This window comes from Chelon labrosus (assembly GCF_963514085.1).
Source record: "Chelon labrosus genome assembly, chromosome: 12".
Taxonomy (NCBI): Eukaryota; Metazoa; Chordata; class Actinopteri; order Mugiliformes; family Mugilidae; genus Chelon; species Chelon labrosus.
In genome coordinates, this window is record NC_140345.1 from 7,501,877 (window position 1) to 7,521,855 (window position 19,979).

General features: G+C 40.2%; 1 protein-coding gene across 1 annotated transcript; it reads left to right on the top strand.

Annotated features, from left to right (window-relative positions):
• Positions 1–684: 684 nt before the first annotated feature.
• Positions 685–13,945, top strand: LOC311497524 (uncharacterized protein; the record flags this gene model as incomplete). The annotated part of the gene is made up of 4 exons (XM_084557840.1): positions 685–1,086; positions 1,192–1,872; positions 12,530–12,928; positions 13,034–13,945. The coding sequence occupies 4 exons, from the start codon at positions 685–687 to the stop codon at positions 13,766–13,768; spliced, it is 2,217 nt and encodes a 738-aa protein (XP_084413966.1). The 3' UTR covers positions 13,769–13,945.
• Positions 13,946–19,979: the final 6,034 nt, after the last annotated feature.

Sequence of the window (19,979 nt, forward strand, 5' to 3'; positions counted from 1 at the left end):
TACTTGGACTAAATCATGTATTATATAATTTTAAATTACAGTTGCAGTATTTATGTCTCATGGCTCTTAACTTATGAAAGGTCTGAATTTACACACGCTTTCTCTTCAGCTAGTGCAAAAAAAAAAAAAAAAAGTAATAGTCTAACCGTAATATGACTGAAAAGGCCAAACTTTAACTCAAACAGAAACTGTGATCATGTTAATTGTTGGTACGGAGTCATACAGTTAATGAAACACCACAAACCTGACAAAAGCAAACCGTTACGTCACCCTCAAGCAAACCAAGTATGGTGGTATTTCACCCTGGCTTTATATTTCAAATATTACAAGAAAAGGAAATGTTTTTTTTACCTTCCCTTTGAAATATATCAAAGATGTATCCAGCATCTCCCTTCACAAGACATTGACCACACTTGATTAATGAAAATAATTGTCACTATAGGTTCTTTTACAAATCAGACCTATACCGTGCTAAACTAAGACACTTACTACATTCTTTTACATTGGTGTCTGTGCTGCAAAAAAATTAAAATAAAATAAAATAAAAAATCACTTAAATCAAAACAGTTCAAGCTTTGACTTGACAGTAACATAAAATGCACCACCATGTTTGACAGGTCAAATGCTCAGCCCATATTAACGTGCAGATTTCTTCTGTTTGTGCAGAGTTCACCGGCGTATATGATGGAAAGTGAAACATTCACACTGAGTAAAGGCCGGGCATGGTGGCTTGACGACCTTGATGACTTGTACTACGAAGACAACAACACCTTTAACTTTTCTGACTCATGCTGTGAGGGGGCTGACATTTGCAACCTTGATGACAGTAAGGATTTTGAGGCGGTGTTCATACCTATTCTGTACTCCGTGGCGTTTGTTGTGGGTTTCCTGGGGAACGGAGTGCTGCTGGGTGTTCTGCTTAAGAGCAGGAAGAACTGGAGTGTAACAGACACCTTCATCTTCCACCTGGGTGTGGCAGATGTCCTGCTGTTGTTGACGCTGCCGCTCTGGGCTGCACAGGCTGCCCAAGGTGATGGATGGACATTTGGTACACCTCTTTGCAAGATCACTGGAGCCGTTTTTACGGTAAGTATCGTGCATCAGGAAGATACCTCCGTCATACAAAGGTCCATGTGATAGATACTGAAAAAAGTTCTCACTTCTGTTTCATTCAATTCTTTGTGCCCTCAGATTAATTTCTACTGTGGCATCTTTCTCCTGGGCTGTATCAGTTTGGACCGCTACCTGTCCATTGTCCATGCTACCCAGATGTACTCCCAGAGGAACCCCATGGTTGTTCATGTCAGCTGCTTGGCAGTGTGGTTCTTCTCCATGCTCCTCTCTATCCCTGACTGGATCTTTTTAGATGCTGTGATGGATTCCAGACGAAACAGAACAGAGTGTGTTCGTAACTATTTCATGCTGGATAGCCAGAGAGTAGTTAGCTGGCGACTGGGATCACGCATGCTCTACCACATTGTGGGATTCCTGCTCCCTTCAGTTGTCCTGATCTTCTGCTACTCCTGCATTTTGCGCCAGCTGCGCTACGGCACCCAGGGTCTCCAAAAGCAGAAAGCTTTCAGGGTCATTGTTGCAGTGGCGGTGGTTTTCTTTCTCTGCTGGACACCATACAACATCACACTCATGGTGGACACGCTTTATTCAGGCAGGAGCAGTGAAATATGTGGAGTCAGTTCATCTATGGAGAAAGCAAAGACAGTGACCTCTTCTATAGGTTACCTCCACTGCAGCCTCAATCCCATCCTATATGCTTTCATGGGTGTGAAGTTTCGGCATCAGCTCCTGGACATATTGAAGACTTGTGGGTGGAAGGTGAAGGCAAACACTAGACTCCAACCTGACACGACATGTGTGAACGACACCGCATTTTAATAGTTTGGCTACTCATTTCAATTCAGTTTTATTTATATATCTTCTATAGCAGTTCAAATTCTCTCATGGCGCTTTACAGAACCCGGAGCCTGACACCCCCAGAGCAGTCATAAAGGTGACAGTGTTGACAGCAGCAAAAGAGGGAGATGGGACAGAAGAGAAAGGCGGAGAAACAAGCAGATAAATCCATACATGCATCTGGATAAGGCACACACGCGGCATATGCATGATACAATGAGAGTATTAGTTGATGCACGATCTGAAGTTCTTGAATCATGGTCAAAATGGATGAATAAAGCTCAAAGGAGACTATGCCATGTAGTAGTAGCACATGAATGTATGGACAGTAAAGAAGAGTATAGTTAAGTTAAGTCATGTTACAAAGTGGTGAATTTTCCACTCTCTCAACTTAAAATGTGTAGAAGAAGGCTCAAATCTATGTTGTTATGTACATATGTTTGTCTGACAGAACTGTATAAGCTGAGCTGCTGAAATATATTTTTGTGACATATTTTTGGGCATTGACACTGATGACACATAAATTTTTCCTGTAAAATGCAGGATCCATCATATACATCAAACAATGTAAGTTTTTCAAGTATTAAAGATGTTGAAATACTGTGTGTACCCAAGACTGCCATCCCTTTTGTCTCTCGTTTTGTGGGAAATGTTACAAATTCAGTAAATCTGTGTTCAGCATTGCGGTATATTTTACAACATAATTAAAGACAGAATTTTAGGAATTAAAACTAATATTTCTTTTTTTATTTTATTTTGTTAACCTTGTTGCTCTTTAAGCCCTTAACTGACATATTTTCAAGGTTTCAGTTGCACTTTTGAAGTGGTATTTGAGGTATTGTTGTGTCGTCATGTATTTGCTGAAATGACATGCACAGATACAGGAAAAAAAAAAAAAAACATCTTCCTGTCTAAAAGTTAGTTAAGCCTTCCCAGTGCAGTCTCTACAGAGTACAAAAACATAGAGCATAAAAAGGTTTTTGATGCTATGTTGAAACATTTTGAAACATTCATTCATCTTCTGTAACTGCTTGTCCTGTAAAGGGTCGCAGGGGGTGCTGTCATCAGGTGAGAGGCGCGGTACACCCTGAACAGGTCTCCAGTCTATCGCAGGGCTAACACAGAGAGACAGACAACCATTCACACTCACATTCACACCTACGGCGAATTTAGAATCACAAGTGAACCTAACCAGCATGTCTTTGGACAGTGGGAGGAAGCAAGAGTACCCGGAGAGAACCCACACAGACACAGGGAGAACATGCAACAAGCTACATAAATGTATATACTGTATACTGTAGTTTGTTTCATTCTGTGTTAGTATAAATGGTGATTTTCAAAGCATTCTTTTAAAGACTTTTAAAAAGTAAAAGAGAAATCAACGAGTTTTACAGTAACACCATACGAAAATTCCCCTTGAAACTGTCTGTCTGGTTGTTCCTCTACCACTTCACATGCCTTAATGCGTGGTGCCATGTGATTTTCTTTCTATTTTTATTTCATTTTATTTTATTGCATACGTACTCGTTCACCCATTGTGCTATTTGTTCCAACACCTTTAGTCAAGCGTATGAGACCACAGTATGTTAGAGTGTAATGTGGTCTCACACGCTTCACTGAAGGTGTTAGAACACCCTTTTTATATGACTGCGCCATTCAGTAAATAGTTTCCACAACAAAATAGATTTTACCCATTTGATAATCATGTAGTAGATGATTCTTCTACCACACTCTCCTGGACATGTGAACTTTGTCTCTCCACTTCACCTGGCTTCCTACATCCTTTTTGCTAGAGAGAGCTGGGGCGATGTGGCCGCTCTACAGCTTGGTGTGAAAGTTGCGTGACCAACTGAGAAGCACAGAAAACTGTTACACACAGATTAATGTGCAAAGCCTTCCTTATAGAACTTACTCTGAGTCCTTTCCAAACTCAAAAAGGAGAGTCAATGCAAAAAGGTCAGATGACTCATTTAAGAGTTTTGGTATGACCAAATGTGATTCATTGTCATTGACTGATGCACATTTCTCCAAATCTCCACCACATGCAGTACGTGGACAGTACTAACCCAAACCCTTAAAGGGACTGCATGCACCAACACAGTGACAATTAAATCATGACAAATGTCAAATGTCAAATGTACACCAAACTGCTGACTATGGTGAATTATGTTATGTCTAACCCTAACCCGAACCCTATTACAGTTATCCAGTTTTCCATATCCCATGATATCAGTCAAGCACAACATGGCAAATACATTTAGTTAACTTATAGCCTGAAACGCAGTTGAGATGTGCTCCAAACAAGCACCTAAGACAAAACAATCAAACAAGACAAACTAACAGGAAGTGTTCTGGTGAGGTGATAGCTCTCGCTCTCTATTTTTTGTTGTGTGTACACTTTCATGTGCTGTCTTTTGCTTTGTAGGCGTTTATACTCGTCCTGGAGTTTAAGTTTGTCTACACTTACTCACATATTTTCATGATTTTGTTTTTGCAGCTGTACAGCTTCTTTCAAAGTGACAAGTTCTCAGTCATCCCATGGACTATACCACTGATTGAATTTGGTCAGTTCATTTTTCAAACCACCATTCCATGGGAGATTCATGCAAATACATCCAACAGATGGTGCCACAGGGCCATTGTGTGACATTGCATTGTGACAAGTGCCTGTTGCCCGCTGGGGTAAACACTGCCAAAACACACCACATTCAAACATTATCATGACATCTTGTGTGGTTGATGTGCGTCTTTGTCTGTGTGTGCCCTCAGAAGGTTTCTTGCCATCATTTAAAACAGGAACCAAAACAGCTCAGCTTGGAATAGTTGCAACTCCCTGTTTGTACAGTTGAAACCAGATGTTTACATACACTGTGTTAATAATAAAGCTTTTAATAATAATAAAGCTTTTATTGCAGACACAGGTCCATATCATACATATCATACACATACATAATAAATAATAAAAGTATGTTAAAAGACACATAAATATTTTTTCCTCACTGTCTGAAATTAAATCAGACTAAACCACTCCTGTTTTAGGTCAGTTAGGATTACTAAGATTATTTCTATTTGCTAAATGGCACAATAACGAGAGAGAGAATTTTTTTATTACTTTCTTCAAAGTCAGAAGTTTACATGCACAGAGATTACTATGTCTTTAAACAATGAAGGAAAGCCCTGATGGTGATGTCATGGCTTTGGAAGCTTCTGATAGGTTAACAGACAACGTTTGAATTAACTGGAGGCACACCTGTGGATGTATTTTAAGGCTACACCTCAAACACACTGCTTCCTTGTTTGACATCATGGGGAAATCAAAAGGAATCAGCCAAGATATCAGGAAGAGAACTGTGGAGCTCCACAAGTCTGGTTCATCCTTGGGAACAATTTCCAGATGCTTGAAGGTGCCACGTTCATCTGTTCAAACAATTATACGCAAGTATAGACACCATGGGAATGTCCAGCCATCATACCGCTCAGGAATTAGACGGGTTCTGTGTCCCAGAGACGCACGTGTTTTGGTCAGAAAAACGCGAATCAACCCCAGAACAAAAGCTAAAGACCTTGTCAAGATGACGGCTGAAGCTGGTAAGAGAGTGTCATTCTCCACAATGAAACGAGTCCTGTACCGACATGGACTGAAAGGCCGCTCAGCGAGGAAGAAGCCATTACTCCAAAAGAAACATAAAAAGGCCAGATTACAGTTTGCAAATGCACACAGAGACAAAGACCTTCATTTTTGGAGACATGTCCTGTGATCTGATGAAACTAAAGTGGAACTGTTTGGCCATAATGACCATGGTTACATTTGGAGGAAAAAGGGGGAAGCTTGTAAGCCTGAGAACACCATCCCAACTGTGAAGTATGGGGGTGGTAGCATCATGTTGTGGGGCTGTTTTGCCGCAGGAGGAACTGGTGCACTTCATAAAATAGACGGCATCATGAGGAAAGAACACTATGTGGAAATATTGAAGCAACGTCTCAAGACATCAGCCAGGAAGTTAAAGCTCGGGCGCAAATGGGTCTTCCAAATGTACAGTGACCCTAAGCATACTGCCAAAGTAGTTACAAAGTGGCTTAAGGACAACAAAATCAATGTTTTGGAGTGGCCATCACAAAGCCACGATCTCAATCCCATAGAAAATTTATGGATAGACCTGAAAAGGCGTGTGCGAGCGGCCTACAACCCTGACTCAGTTACACAAGTTCTGTCAGGAGGAATGGACCAGAATTCCAGCAGACTATTGCGAGAGGCTTGTAGAAGGATACCCAAAACGTTTGACCCAAGTCATACAGTTTAAAGGCAATGCTACCAAATACTAAGGAAATGTATGTAAACTTCTGACTTTGAAGAAAGTAATAAAAAATTCTCTAAGAAATTCTCTCTCTCATTATTGTGGCATTTAGCAAATACAAATAATTTTAGTAATCCTAACTGACCTAAAACAGGAGAAGTTTAGTCTGATTTAATGTCAGACAGTGAGAAAAAAATGTTTATGTGTCTTTTAACACAGTGTATGTAAACATCTAGTTTTAACTACACACTTGACTACAAACAGCTGCATCAGAAAGAAATCAGTTCCACTCGCTTTTTACTCTCACTGAGTGTCATGACAAAAAAATTGTCAAGGAAACTGACCGCATACTTAGCAAACGTTTGAACCCATTTAATAAAGCTTTAGTTTTCCCTAGTGTACACTTACCTACCTAATGAAATGCAAGACGTTTGAAACCACCTATCAGACTTCTGAGACAGGGGGACCTGCTGGAAGGACAACCAGGACTACATTAGTTAGCATGGCCTTTTTGACAGAGCTACATGAAAACCATGTAGGCTATGTGCATAGGTTACGCAGTCTATGTCATGCACGCACTAACCCTAACCCTAACCCTAACCAAAGAATCTTTAGAACTGATGTAAGGATGAACATGGCTAAATACAGAGAGCTCTTTGAGGAAACCTGCAGAGAGCTGAGATTGAGGTAATGGCTCGTGTTTGAGAACAAAAATGATTCAAGGAAAATGGCCAACACTGATGTGCATTCAAGTCTCTGGCTGCTGTACAGTGATCCAGCCAAAGCTGGATTCTAACTCTGCCCATTAAATAAGATCAACAATCAGTCAGGAAGAATGTGATAAATTACCAACAGGTGAAGAAGTGTTGTATGGATATAATACCACACAAGACCAATGAGAAATATCAGTTTTTCTTTAAAATGTATGTATTAATACATGTATTAAAATAGTCAACAAAAGTAAGGAAATACTGTTCATCCAAACACAGACCCATCATCCCCCACCCCCATTTTTTTTTTATCTTGATCTGATATATTAGTGGTAAATTTTCAGCAGGTTTCCATATTTCGTTTCGTATTAAAACACATCGCATTTTATTTTAATTCTGACAGGTTCTCTCCCCGCCTACATACAACGTTCATTGTAGGTACTTTTGGACTGCCAAGTGCAGCTCCTGCAGGAACATTCAATATTACTAAGTGTGGTTTCTCATCCACTTTCAATATCTTTCAATAGATTCTAATGGCGAGGTGGTTGGCACTGATGCCTCAGAGCGAGAAGGTCCCAGGTTTGAATCCATGGGCCAGCTGGGCCTTTCTGTGTGGAGTTTGCATGTTCTCCCTGTGTCTGCATGGGTTCTCTCCGGGTACTCTGGCTTCCTCCCACCATCAAAAGACATGCTCATTAGGTTGACTGGTGATTCTAAATCACATCCACACCATTGAATGTTATTTACTTCTCCTGTCAGTGGTCATAATGTTGTGGCTGATCGGTGTATACGTATATATTTGCGTCATAGCAGCAAATGTCACATCGAATATGTTTGTATGACTTCAAATGGGGTTTTACAGCAGGTACTGCTCTAAAATATCATGAGTGCTGTGATGTGGAATGACAGAAGTGTCACAAACAAACCAGACTGACAGTAACACTTATATGCGTCACAACTGGGGAAGGACGTGTAGAAACTACAAACATGTTTATTGCACATAATAAAAAGCTCAGTGCCTGCAGAACACTGAAATCAAATACACAAAGTCAGACAATGTCAGATATCTAAGATCACAACCATGTCCTCTTTGACCCTATTAACCATGACGACTGTAACAACCAGACCTTCCTGTGCTAGGGCAGAAATATGACGGTGCAGCAACCACAGCGGTTATCACTGGAGGTGGCTTTCAGAATATTTGATTCTAATGATAGTGCCACGCTAACCTATAATGTGGTGGCACCAAAAGGTTAAAACTGAGAGACAGGTTAAAACATTTTGCCGATGTTCAGACAGCTGTCAAGGAAAAACCTGCTCAACACGCTCTGAGGTTTTAACCTATAATCATCAGGTTAAAAAAGACAAGTTTTATAAGTTGTCCAGAAGTATTTTCTTCATCCTATGTCTCCCTGCTCATAGAGCTTCACAGCAGTATCACTACAGGAAGCTGACTGTAACATCACAGCACTGAGCGACAGTGATTTGAGTAACAGCACAAATTACAACTGGTTGTATAAAATTTTGATTGTGATTCAAACTAAGCAACAGGACTGAAAACAGTACAAGGACAGGATTTTAGGAATTAAAACTAACACTTGGATTTGTGGCATTTTTTTGTGTTTGCTCTTTCACTTCCTCAAATTACTTATTTCTATGGTTTCAAGGTTAAACAAACACGGCCAAATTTAGGGGCCCGCTTGGAACATGAATGTATTCATTTTGGAATATGATCGTGAGGAAGAAAGTGTTGTTGCGAAGTGCTTGTTGGAGTCACATGAGACAGACACGCGTAGTTATGTAAACCCTTGTTTTGGCTCACACTTGGTCAGCCCTTCCTCAACCAAACCGTGTTTAGAAAGCTGTTTGTGGATATCAAAATGAAACAAAACTCTTAGGTGGCTGTGCCTAAAAACCACATTAAGTATATAAAAACTCCTTTATGGTTTCAAATAATAAATGACCCCCTTAAAATGTGTAACACCACGTGAGATTCGAAGGCGCATAAACCGTCATTGTGCATTCCACGCCGAAATGTGCAGCAACAAAAATGTGGCATGCAGTTCGTGCCCTGTTTAACAATATGAGTCATAATACATTTATTTTGTACATTACATTTTCCAGCAGTCTGTTTCTCTGATTGTGCTGGCTGAAACAGTTTCGCTTACAAGTCAGGTGCTTGTACTTCCATCTCCCTCTCTCACCACAAGCTGTGTCAAAAAAACCTGCAGAACAAACGAATAAAGAAAGGTGTGAAAAAAAACAGGAACAAGCGAGGGGGAAACAGATACTTAAAACCCTGTGCTGTCGCAGGTGTCGTGTTTGCATAGTGGTGGCTGCGTACGCAGTATGAGCAATGCTGAAGACAACAAAAAAAAAAAAGGTGTGATAAAATCTTGAGGTTTGAGATGATTGCATGCCTGAAGAGACTGATCTTACAAAATTACTTCAGAACAGATTTAACACTGATAAGACAAATATAGATAGTTCCAAGGGTTTTAGGTGATCAACCAAGATTAGGAGGTTCATTCATAATTTTCTGTGCCGTTATTTCATTCATTTAGATTAGAAAGTGTAGACTGTATTTGATGTGAGTTGATGCTGTGTTTGATTGCTAATAATTGCTCACTGCTCTGTGCAACTGCTCAAATGCTTTTTCTGTAGAGGCGTTGTAAAATTGTGGACTGTTGCACTCACAAAGATGATGTTAGGTTGTCTTCTTACTATGAAGGCTAAGAGGTTTTACTTTTATCTTCATCTGTATTGTTTCTGCTTTCTGCTGGAGTTCACGGGGCTGAAGACTCGTCACACTGTCTTCAGCTCCGTCCTCAGATACTCTTGATGAGATAAGATGTACATTTACTGATCCAGTATAGGAAAAACACAGGGTGACACGGATGTAATCTGCATATATGCATGCGCTAAGGAAATAACTGTAATTTTGTCAGTCTACACAGTAAATATTACCATATGCCATATGTGCACTGGTAAGCACAGCCGAGAAGACAGCAGGGTGCATAAATAGTGTGTTGGGTTCACATCAGCAGCTTCCAACGTAAATGCCACATCTGGAATGAACATCAGACGTTCTGCCTGCTCAATTCATGATGGATTAAAGGGAGAATAGCTCATACAGTCCCTCGAAATAACTTTTGAGTCAACTGTCCGATTACTTTTGGTCTCTTGAAAAAGAGGAGGCTACATATTAAAGGGCTGCAATTCCTAAACCTGGGGGCGGAACAGTGGTGTGGTGGTTAGCACTGAGGAGCAAGAAGGTTCTGTGTTCGAATCCATGGGCCGACTGGGCCTATCTGTGTGGAGTTTGCATGTTCTCCCTGTGTCTGTGTGGGTTCTCTCCAGGTACTCCAAAAACGTGCTCAACTTGTGATTCTAAATTGGCCGTAGGTGTGCATGTGAGTGTGACTGTTTGTCTGTCTCTCTGTGTTAGCCCTGCGATAGACTGGAGACCTGTCCAGGGTGTACCCCGCCTCTCGCCCGATGACAGCTGGGATAGGCTCAAAAAAGTAGAACAGAATGTGAACTGGTCATTTTGGAGTCTATAAACTTCAAAATTAAAAAATGTGAACTGTGAACTAGTTCACTTTTATCTGTGCGAACTGAACTTTGAACTAGTTCTTCCTTAGTGTAAACTTGCACAACACCTGCAGTTTCTAGTACAATAACAGCACAGTATTTCAACTTTGCAAGAATTTCTCAAGTATGATGCATGAATTTATTTTACAGTTCCCTTATTTTTTATTCCACTTTCCATATTACTACTTAACAGTAAATACCGTAGCAGTTAATTAAGTGGTTAAGCCTCACTAAGCCGGATGCTAAACGGATGTGCCCTTTGACTATGTGTGTTGTATGTCTCATAGACTGTGGCCTTAAATTTAAATACAAAATCCAATTTAAATGTGCTGTTCAGACATTTAATTAATGGCTTTGACATTTTTATTGAATATTATAGATGTGAGCCCAAACATCAAGGCAATAATGCTGGTGGAATTTGCGAGTAGTGTCACAGAGGAAGTCTTAACGCTAAAAGAGATCTAAACCTAAAAGTAAAACGTATTGTCACAGTTTTTATTTAAAGGGAAGGTTTTTTTAGTGTCGGTGAAATGAACTTATTATCACAACATATTCTAAAGTCAGCACTCAGTACAGCACTGTATTTCTTGTAAACGTATTTCTTTTAATCACGGACAGATACTGAAACAGAACTTCTGAAACAATGAAACTGATATGCGTTTTTTAGAATGAGTCAGAGTTGTTCATCATGTTTAAAAAGTGTACCAGCCATAACATGTTTTTAACACATTGTCACACTGGCACAAGAAACGTACAGGGAGGCTATAAATCGCTGGTTTCAGGCATAAAGTGAAAAATTAAAGTTGATCTTCTTCGAGGAGTTTTCTTTTTAAGAGAGAAAATAAAAAAAATAAATAAAATATAGGAATACTAAAGTACATCCCAATCATGCCTTATCCGAGCCAATTAATTCCTATAAAAAAGTCTGCTTCTGATTGGAAAGGTTCAAGAGTTTTGGTGGCGTGCGGAGGATTTTGTGTGTGTGGGTGTGTTTTGGGCTTCCTCTGTAGGGGCTCTAGGTGCTGTTACTGGCAACTCATCATCTCATTCCTGTCGTGTAGCCCAGTGAGCCACAGTGTCAGAGCAAAACAGTTTGGTGAGTTATTATTTTCCTCCTTATTTTTAGAATATATATTTATATATATATATATATATCACTAGAAAGATTTCATTTAACATTCACACATCATTCTCTTTTATTTAAGATTTTCATTCACTGATACACGTGTCTCATTATGCGTGTTTAACAAATTACTAAGAGACCATAAACTGTTTTCTGATGCAGCATATCAGCAGGTTCATCCTCACACTTTTAGTTCAGAGTAACACAGACCACAGCATGTTAAACTGTGATGTGGTTTCCAGTTTGATGGGGTGCTTTTTTTCATTTCAGTGCCATTCAGTAAAAAGTTGCCACATTTTGTGAAGGGCAAGGCAGTTAGACAATGATGAAGCTTCAGACAACTTTCTGTGTTAATATATTTATTCATGATATATTATTCAATTAGAGATGCAACTTCAGGTTGCCGTTACGGCTTTTTGCGCCTCACGACTCTTAACCTGCTGCACACTGTGAACATGCTTGATTTCTCTTCCCCATCTGCTTGCTCAAAACTGCACTTGGTCATACAGGCATACAGTAAATCAAACAGAATACCACAAACCTTAGCGAGCGAAGTGTTACATCGCACTCTAGAAAGCCAGGTATGGTCGACCTAAATATTTGAAAAGTGTTGCAAGCTTCTCTGTCCAGACGGCATTGACTGACGACACCAAAGGTTTTCCACCAGCAGCTTGGATTTGGTGTAATGATCCTGTGGATGCTTACCAGGTCTAAATTAAACTTAGACATCTCCCTGGAGTTGCTCTTGTTCTCAGATTGAAGTCACTTGTGTTTAAATCTGAATGGTTAAAGCACTGACTTACACAAATAGCACCACCATGTGGTTGAAACAGGTTACACATGTCAAATGCTCAAATCAAATAACTGAACGGATTATCTGTTTGTGCAGTTGATCAGCATACATCATGGAGGAGGACAATCCTACACCGAGTGATTACAAGGCATGGTGGCTTGAGGGCCTTGATGACTACGACAACTACACCTTTAACTTTTCTGAGTGCTGTGAGGGGGGTGATATCTGCGACCTTGATGACAGTACAGATTTTGAGGCGGTGTTCATACCTATTCTGTACTCTGTGGCATTTATTGTGGGTTTCCTGGGGAACGGAGCGCTGTTGGGTGTTCTGCTTAAGAGCAGAAGGAAATGGAGTGTAACAGACACCTTCATCCTCCACCTGGGTGTGGCAGATGTCCTGCTGTTGTTAACGCTGCCCCTCTGGGCTGCACAGGCTGCCAATGGTGATGGATGGACATTTGGTACACCTCTTTGCAAGATCACTGGAGCCGTTTTTACGGTAAGTATCGCGCATCAGGAAGATACCTCCATCATACAAAGGTCCATGTGATAGATAATGAAAAAAGTTCTCACTTCTGTTTCATTCAATTCTTTGTGCCCTCAGGTAAATTTCTACTGTGGCATCTTTCTCTTGGCCTGTATCAGTTTGGACCGCTACCTGTCCATTGTCCATGCTACCCAGATGTACTCCCGCAGGAACCCCATGGCTGTTCATATCAGCTGCTTGGCAGTGTGGTTCTTCTCCATGCTCCTCTCTATCCCTGACTGGATCTTTTTAGATGCTTTGATGGATGACAGACGAAACAGAACAGAGTGTGTTCGTAACTATTTAATGTTTGATAACCAGAGAGTAGTTAGCTGGCGACTGGCATCACGCCTGCTCTACCACATTGTGGGATTCCTGCTCCCTTCAGTTGTCCTGATCTTCTGCTACTCCTGCATTTTGCAGCGGCTGCGCTGCGGCACCCAGGGTGTCCAAAAGCAGAAAGCTTTCAGGGTCATTGTTGCAGTGGTAGTGGTTTTCTTTCTCTGCTGGACACCATACAACATCACACTCATGGTGGACACGCTTTATTCAAAGGACAGCGATGACACCTGTGGAATCAGAACATCACTCAGCAAAGCAAGGACAGTGACCTCTTCTATAGGTTACCTCCACTGCAGCCTCAATCCCATCCTATATGCCTTTGTGGGTGTAAAGTTCCGCCGTCAACTCCTGGACATATTGAGGTCCCTGGGCTGCAAAATAAAAGCAAATGCCGCATTCCAGTCAGCTGGCAGCAGGAGAACCTCAATTTGGTCTGAGTCTGCGGACACCTCCAACTCCTTGGCTATCTGAAAAAGAAACATATGAACAAATGTGAACAAGCTTACAAATGAACTTCAACTTTCATAAAAAATAGAGATGAATATCTGAACCTAATGTGTTTTCTGTGTTTCCTCTGCAATATATCCTGTAACATGTTGTGTTTTCTTTAGTTTACCATAGCTCTTAGTGTGTTTGCAGCTAAACATGAACATTGAACATCATTTTGTATATTTCTTGTATAGTATAATATAGTATTTTCTTTTCTTTCTTTGTTTTCTTTTTGAGTTTTTTTTTCTTTGTCTTTTTTTTTTTTTTTTTTTTGATTGCCAGGCAGCTTTGTACCATAAATAATTCAGGATGCAATACTGTTACTGTTAGTATTGGTACTGCAACAAGCTATATTTGACATACAAACTTAAATTATGCCAGTTTTTTTTTACATTGCACATATGTAAAACATTTTTATAATAAACATTTATATTTTTCATAATCTCAAACAAGTGTTTTTGACATTGCAGAACAGCGACTTGAAACTTAGAAATCAATTTACATGTGTTTCACCTTGATATTCCACGCAGCTTTAAAGCTTTCTGAGAGGTTTTAGAAAGATCCATTTCAACTGTAAGATAATTAAAACATTTTTTTCCCAAGTGTACTTTTTTAGTTACCATTTAAAATCCGTCCACTGGTTTGTTCCTGTGTAGACCTGCAGGATACTTTTGCGTCCAGGATTTCCAGGGTTTGTGATCCCCAGCCAGGACTATAAGGCCATTGTTGTTATGATTATTTCTGGAAATGTTCCTAGAGGGGTTGTTTACATCAGATTTTAAGACTGGCATCACAGGTTTGGACAGGCATTACAGGCTTTCATGCTAAATGCCACATAGTTTATTTCTTAATAAAACTGGAAACACAGAGTTCACTCTTTCAGAACTCTTCCTGCTTGGCAAATCAGAAGTCACTGTGAACTTAGCACAAGGTCATTGCTTCAAATGACAAAATTCGAATGACCTACTCACGCAGATCACACATATTTGCACATGTGGTAAAATGGCTAAATATTCAAAACCAAAGCTGAAAACTGTTGTTAGACTACCATTTGCCACCTTCTGCCACATCAGCTCCTAAAAGGAAATTACAAAATAATCATGCATAAATCTCCTATCTTGCAAGTAAAGTGGCATCCAGGCATTTTTGCATGCATACATATATTGCATGAGACAGTGACGTATTTCATATATTATTATATTTATACTTTCTGTGTGGAGTTTGCATTGTCTCCCTGTGTCTGCGTGGGTTCTCTCCGGGTACTCCGGCTTCCTTCCACCGTCCAAAGACATGCGCATTAGGTTAATTTGTGATTCTAAATTGGCCATAGGTGTGCATGTGAGTGTGAATGGTTGTCTGTCTCTGTGTTAGCCCTGCGATGGACTGGCGACCTGTCCAGGGTGTACCCCTGCCTCTCGCCCGATGACAGCTGGGATAGGCTCCAGCAGACCCCCGCGACCCTTAACAGGAATAACCGGGTATAGAAAATGAATGAATGAATGAATTATATTTATACACCCACCCTCAATGGTGAAACCACATGAGGAGATGTCCTTCACAACAAGTAGCAATGCTCCGAAGATAACAAAGAGTTTCTCCTTCTCAAGTGTTTCAGTACAAGAGTTGACTTCTAGAGCTGCATAAAGAGAACTGTCTCTAGAGAGAAGTTATACTTAATCTGTTACTGTTTTCAGGTTTAACACACTTTCACAGCAGGATTCAATTTTGCAATAGCATTTTATTTTATAGATTTGTAGCTGAGAGTTAAAATCCTGCTCCACAACGGCTTTTTATTTATGCACAAACTTTCCTGTTTACACATGCCTTCACTTTGGTCTCTGTCAACTAATAGGTGGGGTATTCAGCTCCTGCTTGCTGTTTCTTTTGTAACAGTTTGTTTTAGTGCACAAATTAAATACAAATGTATTATTTAAAAAGCACTGTGGATGTCTTCAGTTGTCTCTAACTCATGAAGTAACTAACTCTTATGAAGTGTAAACAATGCATGCGCATGTATATATTTATAATATAAACAGAATAAGAACATGAACAATATGTGCGAGAGTATCACCGAAAAAAGGAAACCCACATGTATCAGTTTCTGTGGAAACACTTTATATCTTTGTGACAGGAAACTGATGCAAAGTGACAAAAAGGCGGATGTGCATCCTCAGCCACAGAGTTGAAACACCAAGCTAGCACAGAGAATGAAGGTGCATTGCAACAGAAGTCTCAAAATAAACTAGTATGTGCACGACATCTTAAAAAAAAGCAGAAAGGTGACGTCAGCGTAAGAGATCATTGCAATAAGTCAAATATTTGAGTCTTCAGGCAGCAAAGAGTAGACTAAAGATGATTTAAATTACCGAAAACTATTTCAAACACATCAAGCTTTGTATGTTTGACATGAACTGGGCTTGTTCTTTTATAGTGCTGAAGGTTTTTAATTTTAAATTTGATGAAGTCCGCTTCCTTTCATTTTTTTGCACATACTATTCTCCCAAACTGTATGTTGTTTGCCTATCTCTATCTTAGCTAGGCTCTAGTTGAAGCAGGAAATAACACTTGAACTTGACCTGACACTTGAGCTCAATTATAACCACGCATATATGTGATGTGTTTCTACTGGACGCAGTATGAGCAATGCTGAAGACAACAAAAAAAAAGGTGTGATAAAATCTTGAGGTTTTTGAGATGATTGCATGCCTGAAGAGGCTGATCTTAAAAAATTACTTCAGAACAGATTTAACACTGATAAGACAAATACAGTCAGGTCCATAAATATTGGGACATCGACACAATTCTAATCTTTTTGGCTCTATACACCACCACAATGTGAAATGAAACGAACAAGATGTGCTTTAACTGCAGACTTTCAGCTTTAATTTGAGGGTATTTACATCCAAATCAGGTGATCGGTGTAGGAATTACAACAGTTTGTATATGTGCCTCCCACTTTTTAAGGGACCAAAAGTAATGGGACAAATTAACAATCATAAATCAAACTTTCACTTTTTTAATACTTGGTTACAAATCCTTTGCAGTCAATTACAGCCTGAAGTCTGGAATGGATAGACATCACCAGACGCTGGGTTTCATCCCTGGTGATGCTCTGCCAGGCCTCTACTGCAACTGTCTTCAGTTCCTGCTTGTTCTTGGGGCATTTTCCCTTCAGTTTTGTCTTCAGCAAGTGAAATGCGTGCTCAATCGGATTCAGGTCAGGTGATTGTCTTGGCCATTGCATAACATTCCACTTCTTTGCCTTAAAAAACTCTTTGGTTGCTTTCGCAGTATGCTTCAGGTCATTGTCCATCTGAACTGTGAAGTGCCGTCCAATGAGTTCTGAAGCATTTGGTTGAATATGAGCAGATAATACTGCCAGAAACACTTCAGAATTCATCCTGCTGCTTTTGTCAGCAGTCACATCATCAATAAATACAAGGGAACCAGTTCCATTTAGGCTGATCCAGCTTCGCTCCCACACTGAACGCTACAGGACTACTTTCATACCATTCTCTGTCCAGTTGTACAACAACTCACCTTTCTGTGACAGATAACTCATTGTTATTAATGTTAATGGACACTACTGCACCTTACACCTTACCCTGTATATGTAATTTATATTTATATTCTTCCATTTCTTGTACATTTGTTCATATTCTAATATGATAATTTGTACATTTTGGCTTATACTATTTCTATTTTACGTTACTAGATCTTATTCTACTTATTTTTTATTTCTATTTTATTTAATTTAATCTTTTCTTTTTATCTGAGGTTCTTAAGAGTGTGTTTTTTATGGACAACTAAGCTACTGTAGCCAAGCAATTTCCCTTGTGGATCAATAAAGTTTATCTAAGTCTAAGTCTAAGTCTAAGCCACACATGCCCACGCCATGACACTATCACCACCATGCTACACTGGTGAGGTGGTATGCTTTGGATCATGAGTTCCTTTCCTTCTCCATACTCTTCTCTTCCCTTCCCTCTGGTACAAGTTGATCTTTGTCTCATCTGTCCATAGGTTGTTGTTCCAGAACTGTGAAGACTTTCATCTTCATCTGTATTGTTTCTGCTTTTTCTTTGGTCTCCATGATGGTGTTTAAGATCTGAATGTTGTCTGCCACCCACTGTGTGACTTGCTGGTCAGGAGTTCACGGGGCTGAACTCAGTGCAAGAGTCATCACACATTCTTCAGCTCTGTCCTCAGATACTCTTGATGAGATAAGATGTACATTTACTGATCCACCAAAGGAGAAACACAGGGTGACACGGATGTAATCTGCATATATGCATGCGCTTAGGAAATAACTGTAATTTTGTCAGTCTACACAATAAATATTACCATATGCCATATGTACACCTGAACCTGGTGGTGAGCTATGGAAGCTCACCATGCATAACCAAGTTAACCACATGTCTGTCTTTGTTTGTCTTTGTCTTGGAAACAAAGGAAAGCACCGGAAACCTCAAGTCCCACAATCCTCCAGGTGTGAAAACTGACCCAGCAGTTCACTGGCTGACAGTGGCATGTGACCTTTGAGGTCATCAGGTCATATAAAATGTTCTGTTTGGCCTTTGTTCTTCCTCTCTTCCACACCTCCACGTGGAGACCCCCAGCTGCTCAGCTGCAGCTGGCTGCCTCATGTAGTCTGCTAACAAAGAGCAGCTACTCCAGGCCTGTCCTGCTTACAGCAGCGAAGCAAGATCCTGCTTGAGAAATCTGCACCAGCAAGTCTTTTAGCCAACAAACAAAGGTTTTTAGGCTAAACCCCCAAACAACAGGAGCCACACAGCTAGTAAGCACTAAGCTACATTAAAGGACTTCAAGGAGCGGCCGGTTTCTCTCCAACGTCTGCCATCAGGAACATATTAAGCACTTCAGCTTTTCTCCCCTTGGCCCTTCCATCAGGAACCGCCAGCTAAAGGAGCAACACGTCAGAAATTGACTTTTCCACCAAATCTGGTAATATGACCTGGGCCTAGTCAAGCTAAGCTAAGCTTAGCTTCTAAGTTGTTATAGTGATTTGATGTTAGTTTAGGTTATGCAGCACACAGACTCAGGGTCTCTTGCATGTTAATCTAACCATTCTTCCTTTAATCTGGCACCTCATAAAACTCTGATCACATTCCATATATACACTAGCCAGTACATGGTCTGAGTGTCCCTACTCAGCAGCCATCTTATTTTCTCTTTGCTCAAAGCCTCAAGGCCCTAGTGGCCATTTTGACACACACCCCCACCCACACACACCTGTATAAAGTGCACTGTTGTTAGATCGTATGTTTTTACTTTTAGTCTTGTTAATAAATGTCTTTTAAACATACCTGTTGTCTGTTTATTGTTGCACAAGAATGAATTTTGCCAACTTCTACACTGTCAACAACTCCAAATTCCTTCACCTTAAATAATTGTTAATGTGGTAATTTTGGTTACAGTTATTAATTTAATTATTAATCAGAAATCCAAATTGACAATTTAGTATATTTTATGAGACTGATTTGATTAATTGGCTATCTTTTCCCTTCTTAGAAGGGTGGTGCCCTGAGGTGATCTAGTAATTCAGATCCAATTATTTAATAATAAATAATTATTTTTGATAATTACTAATTATTTATGATAGCCAAACCCCAATATTGAGTGCCTTAGCACACAGGCCCAGCATGAATCAGCATCAGACGTTCTGCCTGCTTAATTCATGATGGATTAAAGGGAGAATAGCTCATACAGTCCCTCGAAATAGCTTTTGAGTCAGTTGTCCAATTACCTTTGGTCTCTTGAAAAAGAGGAGGCTACATATTAAAGAGCTGCAATTCCTAAACCTGGGGGCAGAACAGTGGTGTGGTTGTTCGCACTGAGGAGCAAGGAGGTTCTGAGTTTGAATCCATGGGCCGTCTGGGCCTTTCTGTGTGGAGTTGCATGTTCTCCCTGTGTCTGCGTGGGTTCTCTCTGGGTACTCTGGCTTCCTCCCACTATCCAAAGACATGCTCATTAGGTTAACTCGTGATTCTAAATTGGCCGTAGGTGTGAGCCGTAGGTGTGAGTGTGAGTGTGAATGGTTGTCTGTCTCTCTGTGTTTGCCCTGTGATAGACTGGAGACCTGTCCAGGGTGTACCCCGCCTCTTGCCCGATGACAGCTGGGATAGACTCAAAAAAGTAAAACAGATCCTGGCGGAAAAAATATCACGGGCTG